Source organism: Battus philenor, unplaced genomic scaffold (genome assembly GCF_028537555.1).
Source record: "Battus philenor isolate CCGP_79_NKW_IND1 unplaced genomic scaffold, ilBatPhil1.0.hap1 SCAF_5, whole genome shotgun sequence".
In the NCBI taxonomy this organism is placed as follows: domain Eukaryota; kingdom Metazoa; phylum Arthropoda; class Insecta; order Lepidoptera; family Papilionidae; genus Battus; species Battus philenor.
This window is the reverse complement of record NW_027181715.1, coordinates 13,434,724-13,448,718: the sequence shown is the minus strand read 5'-3', so window position 1 is coordinate 13,448,718 and position 13,995 is coordinate 13,434,724. Positions and strand designations below refer to the sequence as shown.

Below are 13,995 nucleotides of genomic sequence, written 5' to 3'. Positions count from 1 at the left end.
TTTTGTATTATTTATATAACAAGTTATTAAATTTAAGAAAATGTTCTTTAAAAGTACAAGGTATTTAAAAACATTATTTTTCATGTTACGTAATACTAATAAGACAGATGTCAAATTGAACAGCTGATTATTGAAAATTTCACATTTCTAGTGTAACAATTTATGTGGGTTTAAAATTGGTTTTTAAATAAGTACTACATATTTTACATTAAAAATGTTCCGAAAATTGGCTCTAGGGTCTGGGATGATAGCGTTGATACCAACAGTCAGCGCTGCGACACCTGTTGGGGAGAAACCTGGGGAACCAGTAAAACCACCACCGATGAAACCTTCTGAACTACCTATTTATGAAGCACCTCATGCTGAATACGGAGAGTGCGTATTTTTGCCAGTAATTGTATTTTTCTTTAAATTTTTATCTTGTTATAGGGCATGGATATTGAATAATATTTTTTAGATACATCCAGTCAAAAGCTAATGCTGATAAAAAGAGCTACTTAAGATCAGCGATACTACCACCAGTGCGCGCAGTGCGAGAGACGGCCGAAATAGGAATTGCACATACTGAATCCCTCCTGCATACTGTTCAAGATAATTACCATGAATTTCGTGACAGAACTGATTGTGAGTTTATTAGCAAATGCTATGCTTTTTATTCAATCTTCACTAACTAAAACATATTTTATGCTTAAAATAATGACTCTTGCTAGTGAAAAAATTATTAAAAAAGCAATAAACCTCGAGATTATTTTAAAAAGATACTACTTTAAGCAATTATTTTTTTAAAATAATTAATTTAGAAAATTGTTGCCATGGATTAGCTGTTGCTAAATAATTCAAATATACAAACATTACAAGTATGCAAAAATATTGGAAAAGCTATAATTTTATTTTTCCTTAAATTAATGTTATGGTATTAAAATTCTAATCCTAAACTTAACTTTTCTGTACAGAAGGTTGAATATTTATGTTTAGTGAAGTTTTTAATTGCAGGGATTGTCAAATATCTAAGAGAGGAAGACAATAAAGAAATTCGATATGGAGCTGTGGCTATGGGAGGTCTTAGTGGATTCATTTTCGGTCTCAGAGGAGGCTTAATTAGAGTATGATTATTAATAATTAATATTTTTGGGCTTAAATTTTATGAATGCTAACATTATTGCCTAAATATTATAATTTATCTCCCATTTTTATACAATCTTGTCAAATGAATGCTATAAAATTTATATGTTTTACAAAATAATGATTTTAAAATTGATTGAATCATTGATTTGTTGTACTGATCCATGGCCATTGTTTACACTATAAACAATTGGTGTCCATGGGCTCCAACTCTTGTTTGTTTTGTATCAATTTGATGAATTAATAAACTAAATATCAATGTTTTTGAAGACTTAAAGTTTTATTTTACAGAGGGTATTCTATGCTAGTATTGGCACAACAGCAATGGGAGCTATTTGCTTCCCAGAAGAGACTAAAGAATTGGCTAAGACTAATGGAGCTTTAGCTAAACAATATATTAATATAGCTTACAACTTTCTCTATGGTGGTAAGTATTGATTAATGAAATTAGATCATTAAATGATAAATTTTCAACTATTATTCTTGGACATATGGTTATGATTTTAATAAAAACTTCAATCACCAGTGAAACCTGGCGACCCACAACTTGAGGTGAAATTCCCTGAATTATCATTACCTAAGAACTTCTCAGAGTTTGTTGATTTGACGGTTTCATTTGCCGTGTCTGCCAAGCAGGCTATAATGCCACCCCCATCGAAAGACGAAGCTGATAAAAAACCAGCAGAGAGTAAACAATAGGTACCAACGTTATTAAAGCTTTAAGGCTCTTTTCGCATGTCCTGTGATGCTTATTGTATTGCTTCATTCCTTTTACTAAATTATCCTTTAAATATCGTCTGGTTATTTACATTTAATACGCCTCACTGATACTACTGGTTTAAACCTCATATTAGATGTACCACTAAAAGCTTTTTATAACATTTCAATGTCCGCATCATATCTTACCTATCATTTATGTATCTTTTTTGCAAACATTGTTTTAAATAACAAGACCACCATTTAAAAGCTGAAAAGGTAAAATCTGTCATGCTTGTATGCTAATTATTGGCATATTTATGTTGGTTTTTGTTAATAGAAGGTCTATTGTAACTCACTGCTCTAACTACATATTCACATAAGGCTTAATAGAGCATTACATAAATAGCCTTATGTTATTTTTGGGATATTTACGCAGGATGCTCAGTGTTTGTTTAGTTTGCTGCTTTCTTTCTGCATTTACATATCAATACTTGCGACTGCAATCATAAAAATAAATGTTGTTAATTTTACTTATTTTCACTGTTCTAACATTATTTAATGTATTGAGATACATGTGTAAATTTGTAACTCTTCTTTTCAACATAAAAAAATCATTGATTGTTGAAATAATTTTTCCTCATAAATTAATTTATTAATAATTAATGTATATCAAAGTTAAATATAATATTTATTTATTTTAATATAATTTTAAACAATTTTACCTTTTTTGTTTAATAAAACATTTAATTGTTTATATTATATTGTATTATCTGTAATTATACAAACCGCAATATAATGAAATCCCAATCCCTTAATGGCTATGCATCTTTGGATATAACATTAAAAGTATGTTTTTAGTTTGGAATGTGAAAAAAGCAATGGGTTGTTTTTTTGATTGTTAACTATGAACTGCTTCTATATTTTTTAATCATGCATGTTTATTAATAAACTGTCTAAGAACTCATATTTACATGTATTAATTTTTCAAATTTAATACTATTATTTACAGGTCGTCATAGAAGCAAGTTAGGAAATTAATATAGGGTAAGTAATTTTACTCAAAATTAAACATCTTTGGTATTTTTTTATACGCTAACTAATATACAAATAAAGAAAGAAAACCAAAGAGGTGATTTCAATATAAAACAAAAATTAATCCTAAAATAGTTTCTCTTGTGTAAAATGCCACCTTAGTATATTAATTAAAAAAATCATTTGAAAAGTTTATTAAATAAAAACTGGTTGAGAAATCCTGTGAGGATTTTTAAGTAATAATAAAGTTCAGGCATGATTTTTTTAGCTATAAGATTAAGGATATTTATAAAGATTATCTACAACTATAAATGTAGTATTGTGTTGTGGGCTCTTATTAGTAAGGGGATATTGTAGGAGTTCAATTAAATTTATTTATCGAGATCTTCTGACACATTTCTCATGACACACACAAGTGATACATCCATCTACCACCCGATAGACTCGCAATGCAAAGCCGCCTACCCCAAGAATGCCATGATGACCAGTTCTTCGCTGCTCACATCCCGGCGACCTTAACTAAGTCATATAAGTGGATAGTTATATGAATGAAAAGAAAGACTGACAGGCGAATTTTATAGTATATGAATTTAGTTATGGTTGTATCAATATTATTTTATATGCTTGACAGCCTTGTGAAGGAGACCTACAATAGCATTGTGACTAAGAAGTTTTACTAGAGAAATTTCTTATCAAGAACTTTTAATGAAACTAGATGAACTTCAGCATACATACATTTATTATTTATTACTGTGTAATTAAAAGCAAAGTCGAAATAAAATGTTCATTATATCATTATATTGTTATTTCATTTAAAATTAACAAACTTTTTAAAAATGGAAGCTTATGCAAAAATCATTTCTTCTCTTCGTTTTTTAGTAACAACTGTCCCTGGTTTATGTTGAGCTTCAGGATGATTCATAAGTTCTGGAGGACAGGTAGAGACTGAGCTACTAAGCAACACTTGCTTAAGATCATAGAATACAGCAGAGTCCTCTTTAGTGACAAATGATATAGCTTTACCAGTTTTTCCAGCACGGCCTGTACGTCCAATACGATGTGTATAGTCCTCAATGGATTTTGCCATATCGTAATTAATAACTATACTGACATCTTTAATATCTATACCACGACCAGCTACATCAGTAGCAACCAATATGTCTTTGGAACCATTTTTAAGACTAGCCAAAGCAAAGTCACGCTGTTCTTGGCCTTTTCCACCATGCAAAGTACAAGCATTGAAGCCAAGTTTTTCGAGGCCTTTTGCAAGTACATCTGCACCTTTTTTCTGGTTCACAAATATAATGATAGGTGGTTCCACACCACGTTGTAGTATCTCTGTTAGCTTTCTACGTTTCTCACTTTCCCCTATCATGTACACAACTTGTTCAGTTCTGTCAACTGGTTTACCAACGGAACCTATGTAGACTATTGCTGGTCTTCGTAGGTAACTCCTTGCCAAGCGCTCTACAGCAGGAGGCATAGTAGCTGTAAACATGACAGTTTGTCTGTATTTCTTTTTAGTGTTATAGTTAGCTAACAGTACAGTAGCATCCTCTGCAGCATCAGTATCAGGTTTGATATTAGATACAGGCATGTACTCCAGAATCTTTTGCACATCTGGTTCAAAACCCATGTCAATCATACGGTCAGCTTCATCAAGAACAACATAGGTACAACGATTTAATACTAAATATCTATTTTCTAAGACATCAATGAGACGACCAGGAGTGGCAATTACAATTTCGCAGCCTAATCTGAGTTTAAAACCTTGCTCTTCTCTGGACAGACCACCAACCACTACCACAGATGTAATACCTAAGGGTATGCCAAATTTATTTGTTTCTTCTTCAATCTGCTGTGCTAACTCACGGGTAGGGGCTAAAATAATTGCATAGGGTCCTTGATCAGCATCTTCCATACGCTCATTCTTAGGCAAAGATTGTATCCATGTAAGAAGAGGAATAAGAAATGCAAGGGTTTTTCCTGAACCTGTTTCAGCCACACCTATGATATCTCTATTTTGTAAGCCTATGGGGATAGCTTGTCGTTGAATAGGAGTAGGACTCTTATACCCAACTTTGTTAATGATCTCCATTATATCTTGATGGAAGCCAGCTTCCTTCCAAGACCTTATTGGATTAGGTATTTTTCCACCTTTAATTGTAATATTATAATCCTCTCTAAAGATACGCCAGTCTCTCTCAGTCATTTCATCTTGGTCTTTTTCTGACCAGTGTCTGTCATCCCATTTCTGTTTGTCTTCTTTCTTTTTTACTTTCTTGAGTCGCAACTTTTCCTGTTCTTTTTCTAATTCAGTTCTACGTTTCTCCAGTAAGTTTCCATAAAATTTACTGTGATCCTTCTTTTGTGCTTTGATATCAATACCTGCAATATGTCCACGACCAAAAAATTGTACTTGATGGCGTTCTTTATATAATACATTATAATCATTAGAAGTGTCCTCTGATGCATCCCAGTCAAAGACAAATTTCCTATCATTTAATCTTCGTACTCTACGTTTCTTTTTAACAATACCTAAGTAGCGAGCTTTAATAGCCTCCTCTTCTCTTTCTTTATCCTTATTTTTAGACAAATCATCATTTTTATCTTTTTTATCATCTCGTCGATCTGATGCATTCTTTCTTTCTTCATATTTACGCTCTCTCTCTTTTTCTCGTTCCTTCTCTCTTTCTTCCCTGTGTTTTTTCTCCTCATCCTTTTTAGAAGGTACAGAGGATCCTGTAAGATCAATAGTTGTTATGGTAGGCCTTTCAACATTTGCCTTCATAGCTTCCACTTGTTCACGTCTCCTTTCTAATGCTAAGGCCGCTCTTTGTTCTTTAGTTAAGAAAACAGGTTTGCTTCTAGCTTCTTCTTCTGCTTTTTTCTTTGCAAGGAGTTCTTCAAGAGACAAAGGTTCTTTTTTAATTGGTTTAGGTTCTTCTTCCATTGCCTCTTGTTTTTCTTCAATATCCTTTCTATCGTCATCTTTTTTGTTTTTAGTCCTGTCCCTATCATCGTATCTTTTATCTTTCTCTTTTGCATCACGTTTCCTTGGACTTCTGGACCGGCCACGGTCTTTTCGTGATGGACTCCTGGATCGTTCGCGCTCTTTGCGCGGACTTCTTGAACGATCTCTTTCCTTCCTGGCGGGGCTGCGAGATCTATCTCGTTCCTTTCGTGGACTTCTTGACCGTTCGCGGCGTTTCATTTTATCCCGGTGCGACTCTCGATCATCGTACCGATCTCTATCACGTCTTTCCCTGGAACGTGATCGCCGTCGCTCTGGACTTCTATCGCGCGCCATGTTATGCAGAAAAACAATGAGTTATGATTAAAATTTACATTAGGATTGAAAATACAAATCTTATTGCAATAAAATCACAACAGAATAATCACACAGATTACACACACTTGCTTTCTTGACTGACATTCTTTCTCAGGTTAAAATAACTATATTAATCGATTTTCCTGATTTATAAAAACAAATATTTTTCCGACCCATAAATAAAAGTCTTTGTGAAAAAAATTACAAACGAATGTTCTGATGACTAAGAAAAACTGAAAACTATTAATGTAAATTATGGTGAAAAAATATAAAATATTATGAAACGTAAAAACTTGTAAAATTTTAGATTTATAAAATGAACTTAGACGTAATAAATTTAAATTTGTAGTAAATTTCTAGATTTTATTATTAGATAGCATTGACATTTAGTTGTGGGCATTAACTAAGAATGTGTGCATATTACTGATTGATAAATAATTTAAATGACGTACACATATTTTAAACTATTATGATTTAAAAATAATTAGTAAATTTCAAATATCTTTTTAATAATTGGTGTTAAATGTATTTTATTGAAATAAAGTAATAATTTATTAGGAAATGGAATCCTATACAAAGTTAAAATCTGTTGTAACGTCTACGGCTGTTGCAATTGGTTGTGCTGGTGTTACATTTTTAGTTTTAAAATATAAATTAAAACACAGAAACGCAGCAGATGCATTAAACTATCTAACAATTAAAAATGTAACGACTGAAGAACTAAGCGATGAGGTTATAAATGAGTTACGAAGGTAATTTTTTTTCTTATTAATTTTTTCGATTTCTGTAATAGATTTTGAGAATACAGGCGGAAATTACATTACATGTTTTGGTAAAGTTTATTTCAAAAATATATTTTATCTTGACACAGACGAACTTAATAATGTTTTACAAATTGTTACATATCGTATTTGAAATATTAAATTAAATTGATTCCAGGAGAATAAAATTGCACAGAGCAGTCGGGTTTGATTGTGAATGGGTTACTACCCAGGGTAGGAGACAACCGGTTGCTTTGGTGCAGCTGTCCACTTTTGATGGTTACTGTGGTCTGTTCAGGCTAAATCACTTAAAGTCCATACCCAATTCGTTAAAGGTTAATATAATTACAGTTATTTAATATCTTTTCATAGAATTTATTTTATTGAACTTAAAACAATAAAGAATGTTTAAAGTGTAGAATTTGTTAAAAATTCTTTTCTTGGTAGGTTGACAAAAAAGAAAATTTTAGGTATTGTTTTAGAATACACTAAAGTAACATAATTGTTAGGTTTTCATCTGCTTTTGCAAACATATTCTAAAATAGTAAGTTACATAATGCTCACAGTTAAATTTAGTGGTGCAATATTTCACCATTGTAAATTAGTCATAATCACTAATTTTTAAGGAAAATTACACATTGTTGTCAGTGGCGTACCTAGGGGGGGGCGGTGGGTGCGGTCCGCACCGGGCGGCACTTACCTTGGGGCAGCATTTTTTAAATTTACTTATAGTTGTAAAAAGCAACATATTCATTTCATATTTATTTTCTTTCTTGAATAATGAATTAAAATTCTGTTCCCAACATTGTAATTTTGTTAAGAATTTTTTTAACAATTTCAATCAGTGTCGGTAGTTGCGAAAGAAGGTTCTCAAAATTGAAGTTGATAAAAAATTATCTTCGTTCTACAATGAGTCAATTAAGACCAAAAACTCTTGCAATATTGCCAATAGAACAAGAAATTACAAATAATTTTAATTTTGAGAGCATTATACACGATTTTTCTAGTATGAAAGCTAGAAAGAAGAGTAGATATTATATAAATATGTTTACAAGTGCATACACATATGTCTAAAAAAATTTACTCTGTGTATTAATTAATATTGATTAAATAACTTAATAATTTATTTATGTGTATTAATTTATAAAAAACCACTATTTGATTGACTTATAATAGAAGGGGCGGCAAACTGGAGATCGCCCCGGCGGCAAAAGTTCTTGGTACACCACTGATTGTTGTTATCTCTAGTTATTTTGGCTGCGTCTTAAAATATTCGACCAGTGATAGTTATATTTACTTATTTATAATTAAACTAAATTTAAATTTGTAATAAATTAGACAAACATTTATTTTTGCTGATAATCTGTGTTGAAGATTTGACCTGTGATTTTTCTAATTTATTTTATACTTTTTTTTTAACAACAAACTAAAAGTTTTTCATTAATATGCTTTTAGGAACTTCTAGAAGATGAAAACATATACAAAGTTGGTGTAGCTCCATTTGATGACGCCAAGTATTTGTTAAGTGACTATGCAGTGGCATTAAAATCAACTTTAGATTTAAGGCATATTGTGGAACTATTTGGTCATACACCTGGTGGATTAGCTTTCCTAGCTAAATCTGAACTTCGCATAATATTGGACAAGAGTTGGCGGGTATGTTTAAAAATTTTATTAAATACACAGCTGTGATGACTTACAGCACCAAATCATGGTCTCTTATCAAGCCACGGAGAGTGCTGGGCTCTGGATCTCTGTATGAAATCCAATCAAGAATCAAGAGATTGGCAAGTTGAAGTGATTGTAGGTAGGCCACATTGTGTGCTTAACAGATGACAGCTGTACGGTGACAACAGTGAGGTGGATAACTATATCTACAATTTTTTTTTTAGTTTTTTTTGTTCCAATATCCAAATGTTTCTTTAATATTCTTGAATATATAAAATCAGCTTTGAAGTATCTTAATGATGTTACATTTCTTAGTCATCTCTTCAGGATGGCGCTGAACCCATTGAAGCCTTATCCATAATTTCTTAATAAAAATCAGATTTAAATATCTGATCTCTATCTAATTTTTTAACTTTTTGATATTATGATGTTGCAGGTACGTTGTAGTAATTGGGAAGCACAGGAACTGACAGAAACACAAATAAATTATGCAGCTGCAGATGCGCATGTGGCTATAAAAATATTTGTCAACTTAATTAATGAGAAAGATGGATCCTTCTGGAATTGGTTTCAGCGCACCCACAATAATAGCATTTGGCACAAGCTCGATGACATATGTTTTAAGTATGCTGATATCAGTTTTAAAACGAAGCACACTGCTAAGACGAAAAATGAATCCATGTATGTAGTAAGTTTTATTTTTAAAAATTTTCGAAATACAAGTGCTTTTCATATTAAGCAATCATATAAACTTAAGGACTCATGACAAAAATATGAATTTTTAAGGGTATTTTAGAATTTAGTTGAAGTACAAATTGTAATTTCAAATTATATTTATTATCAATCACTTATATTTCAAAAAGTTGGTCACAAAATCTCTTTTTTATAATGCTTTACATTTTCAAGACCTAACCTTTTATTGTAATTTTAGGTGATGTGTGTAAATAAATTGCAGTTTTAAATTTTTAATTCATATTGTTTTAGGAAAAAAGAGAAGGAAGGGAAACAAGTGAAAGACAACTTAAAAATAATATCAAAACGGTACCCTTATGCAACACGTAGCAAGCCATTGTATCACAATTGCTTCTTAGTGGCTCCGGATGGGGAGTTACTCTGCACTTGTGACACTAAAAAAGCAGAATGGTATGTACCTTTTCTTTTTTTTTATTACACATCCTTATATAATAATGTATTTTTGTAACATTTATGATAAAAATTTCGGCCCTCTCACTCTATGGAGCATGGTTTCCTATATTATAATATTGCATATAATGTAACGGCTCTGTAGTGCCCGATGTTTATGTTAGTTTAGTTTATGTTAAATTGAACTCGGCACTTTTGGAGGATAACCTAAACCGAAGTTCAATTTCGAGGGTCTGCCAAGCAACCTGCGCTAATAACAGCCTTCTAATCAGGTAAAATATTTGGGGGACGGAAAAGTAATCTCATTTCTGTTGAAATATATTACAGAAAAACTAATTGATTTTTACCACTCCGGCATTGAAAGGTTGTTAAAATGAAGTTGTCTGAATCTAACTAAGGAATGTGACATTACTTGCCGGTCCCACTAATATATAATGTTATGGCCATAGCCATAACATTATATGCATGCATGACACTGTGCCAGTCCTCATAGTTGATTACTGCAGATGTTACGATTTCAGACCCTATGAAATTGTTGATACTAATTGTCAACAAACATTAAATTATATTAAAAGAGATCATTATGATCCAATGATGCATATAAGCTTGTCCCGTAGATTTCTAATAAGACAGATTAGAGCGTCTTTTGCCGACTTTAACAATGTTGTTAGTCTACCTTCTGGGTGGGCGCTGCGTTCGCCGGGACTTGGCCTCTACTTGGAACTAAGGCCCCAGTGGCCACATGTTCTGCGCACTACGTGTCGACATAACAAGGCTGTCTGTGCACCTTGTAGGTGGTTTTCCTTCGTTGCGCTTGCTGGTCTCTGGTCTCCATTCCAGAACCTTAAGGTCTCACCAGTTCTGCTCGCTGGGTGGTCTGCCCATTGCCACTTTAACCAGCCCAATTTGTTGGACTATATTGGATATATTAGTTTGTCTATGGTTATTCTCATTCCTGACTCGATCTGGTGAAGAAATACCCAAGCATAACCTTCTTTGTAGCTTTTTAAGTGAACTTGTCACTGAGGTCCAGAGTGGGAAACCAAGTTTCAATTCCAAATTTTAAATGGACACCTGCACTTGTCGCAACTTCAGAACTGTAAGATCTCAGCGGCCTCAGTTCTGGGCGTTATTTGGCCTGTCCACTGTAACTAAATATACCTACTAATAATATAACTTGTTTCTTCAGGTATGTAGAAAAGGAACTCGCTGATATTATCAAGGAGAACCCTCTAACAGTCCGCCTCAGATTCGAACCAGCTGGGCGCTCCGTGGGCGACGTGGGACGGTACTACCAACTTACTAAAGAGAACAAATGTGTCGTTTGCGGAAGTAGCAACTCCTATATCAGAAAAAATGTTGTGCCCAGAGAATACCGGAAATATTTTCCAGGTAATTGTTTTAATAAATATGTATTGATTATCAACTATAACAATTATCCACAGAGAGGGTTATGCTTGAGGTCTCTCTACAAGATCCAATCAGGACTGAGAGGATTCATGGACAAAAGAAAGTAACCAACATAGATAGGGTATTTGACAAGTTGAAATGGTAATGGCCAGGCCATCTAGCGCTTGGCTGGTGCGATCATAAGGTTTGGGAGGTTAAGACCACAGACCGGCAAGCATAACGAAGGATAGCCTACAAGGTGGATGGACTGCCATGTTAAGATCGTCAAAAGACACTGGATGTACATTACTTCCAACAAGTCCTATTGGAAATCTATAGGGGACGTCTATGTCCATCACTGGACATAACAGCTGAAATAATGATTGTGATTGTGGAGCGTGTTATGACACTTTTGCTTATTTATTCATGTTATTATTAAATATGTATAGTATATTCATGAAATATTATTGTATTATCTAAAAAAATAAAGCAAATGCATCATTTTTATTTAAAATAATCAGAAGAAGAGCCAAGGTCACCACTGTATCTCGAAGAATAGTTTGTCTGAAATTGTAGTGGGCTGATCTTCGGGAGAGGTAACCAAGTGAAAAAGAGTGCAGTGGGTAACCAACAAAATCATACTAGTGATGTCTGAGTGATGAAAAAATACTACCGCTAATAGTTTTTCTCTTTTACTAGTATTTTCGATAAAATTGTATAGAGATGTGATTTTTTTTAGAAATAATGAAGGATCACTCCTCTCACGACGTGGTATTGCTGTGCGTGGGCTGCCACCAGCGCAGCAACATGCACGACCAGGTGGTGAGGGACTCGCTGGCAACGCGGTGTGGAGCCCCATTGAGCGCTCACGGCGACACCAAGTACAAGGAAGACGCTGACTGCAAGTTGGTTCTTTCTTTCGATCTTTAACATCGTGCCAGCCATAGGACATCTGCTACTGGAATAGTAATAATGGCTAATAAATATTAAAGGAATAAAATTTAATAAAAATCCACTACTCCGAAGTAGGTAAAGGTCAGAGATTCAATACTTTTAATTAATTATGAGAGTAATTTTACTTCTCAGTCCACTTTGTTCAGTCTCTGCTTGATATATTGTCACCTGTTTTTTATAATCACTTTAATCTTCCTCTTAAATAGTACTTCCGTTTTAAACCCAATTTGTTAATCGAACCAAGTTTTTCTCACACTAAAGGTGTATTACATATTTCTTAACAGGAAGATCAGATCAGCTGCCCGAGCACTGCTTTACCAGTCCAAAAAACACGTCTTACCCGACAGCAGAAGACAAGAGCTGGAGAATGTAGTACTCCAGCATTTCCCTGAACATGAATATATTTCAGAGGAACTCCTACAGGAGGCTGCAGAGATGCAAGTTGTGTGAGTAATTTGTGACAACTTTTATACGTGAGTCACGTAGAAAATGTCTCAAGCTAACATTGCCCTAGAGATCAATTTAACTTATGAATAAAACAATAACAAATGAATATATGCTGAACTTGTAGACCATAAATAATCATTATAAAAATATTATATTAATATTTATAGTGATCATTTTTTTTATAAAAACATTGTCATTTTCCTTCCAGATTTGAAAATATAGACTATGAATCTCATGGGCATAAGGTGGTGGAATACTTTTTGAAAAATGAAGGACTTCTCCGACTGGAGGAACTGTGGAGAGAACATTTCTTAGTTTCTATGAGACCAAAGTTCATGCCGGAGCTCTGGTCTGTCAAGCATAATGAAGAAAGGTTTGTTTGTACAGTTATATTTTATACAACAATAAGTATAAAAACTTTTTATTTATATTTATGATTAATATATGAGCCACTCAGAAGCCAATGCAATTAAATCTAGAATACAAAAATCAAGAAAATTAATGATTTTTACATTCGTTTTGAAAATTCTTTCTTTATTAATCTAATTAAAAAAGTGTATAAAGGTGAGGTGTAAACTCTGCAAAAAAACAAGATATGTACAGGTGTGTAAATAAAAACGTAAGTATTTATTGAAATAATGACGGCATCTTAAAAAATTTAGGACCTTTGGCAGCTAAAAAAGATTAGAAATTTATGTAAAAACATATTGATAAAAGATGGACTTATTCATAATGGTCTCTGAAATTATCATACAATGTATTCAGAATCTATTAAAAAGGGCTGTCTAACCTAGAAAAAAGTAACTAATGAGTAAATCCTTTAAAAACAAAGAAGATCATTATTTATTTCATCAATATTTCCAAAAATCAAAAAATATGAAAAAAAGGACTTAAATGGCTTCCGAGCGGCTTATTTATTAATGAGAGTAATCATACGACAGCTTCAGTGCGAAAAAAAAATTACTTTCGGTATTTTTGTTGGTTAAACAAAGTACTTACTATTTACCACTTAAGGCTTTTAAGCTAATTATTAACACTATTACATTTATAATTGTGTATGTACATAGAAATATATGGAACCATTCAATCTTGGTAACATATTTCGGTTTAATTCTAGATTTATTTATAACTTATGTAGTGTTAAATTTAATAAATGTTGTAATACAAAATTAGAATTTTAAATTATAACATTTTTCAAAAGTCTTTTACCAGTGATGGAAGGGTATTTCAGATGGCTTAATAAAGAAAAATATTTTAGTGATAAAGAAAGAGTGGTACTTATTGCAGGTGTTGATATATATTTATTTTTAAATGCCTATGATTTCTCTAGTATTTTTTGCTATAATCAATGCAATTTATTGTTTTAGATTACGAGTACGATTGCAAGAAGGTCGCTTGTCTGAAGAAGATGCAAAATTATTAGGAATTTTAAAGACATAAGAGAAATAT

At 32.7% G+C, this 13,995-nt stretch overlaps 3 protein-coding genes across 4 annotated transcripts; 2 read left to right on the top strand and 1 right to left on the bottom strand.

Annotated features, from left to right (window-relative positions):
• Positions 1–99: 99 nt before the first annotated feature.
• On the top strand, positions 100–3,645 carry Mic26-27 (MICOS subunit 26/27). Of its 2 annotated transcripts, XM_068772348.1 has the most exons (7): positions 100–375; positions 458–624; positions 994–1,103; positions 1,414–1,549; positions 1,649–1,821; positions 2,831–2,865; positions 3,485–3,645. In XM_068772348.1, the coding sequence occupies exons 1-5, from the start codon at positions 215–217 to the stop codon at positions 1,819–1,821; spliced, it is 747 nt and encodes a 248-aa protein (XP_068628449.1). In that variant the 5' UTR covers positions 100–214; the 3' UTR covers positions 2,831–2,865; positions 3,485–3,645. The 2 variants fall into 2 exon arrangements, with proteins under 2 accessions (XP_068628449.1, XP_068628450.1); XM_068772349.1 differs by lacking the exon at positions 1,649–1,821.
• On the bottom strand, positions 3,575–6,305 carry LOC137929415 (probable ATP-dependent RNA helicase DDX23). The gene has a single exon (XM_068772347.1). It carries the CDS (start codon positions 6,161–6,163, stop codon positions 3,698–3,700), a length of 2,466 nt encoding a protein of 821 aa, XP_068628448.1. The 5' UTR covers positions 6,164–6,305; the 3' UTR covers positions 3,575–3,697.
• A 322-nt stretch (positions 6,306–6,627) lies between these two features.
• Exd2 (Exonuclease 3'-5' domain-containing 2) lies at positions 6,628–13,995 on the top strand. Its single transcript, XM_068772634.1, has 10 exons — positions 6,628–6,936; positions 7,124–7,280; positions 8,401–8,601; positions 9,050–9,294; positions 9,598–9,756; positions 10,946–11,148; positions 11,885–12,050; positions 12,384–12,545; positions 12,755–12,919; positions 13,914–13,995. The coding sequence occupies exons 1-10, from the start codon at positions 6,746–6,748 to the stop codon at positions 13,984–13,986; spliced, it is 1,722 nt and encodes a 573-aa protein (XP_068628735.1). The 5' UTR covers positions 6,628–6,745; the 3' UTR covers positions 13,987–13,995.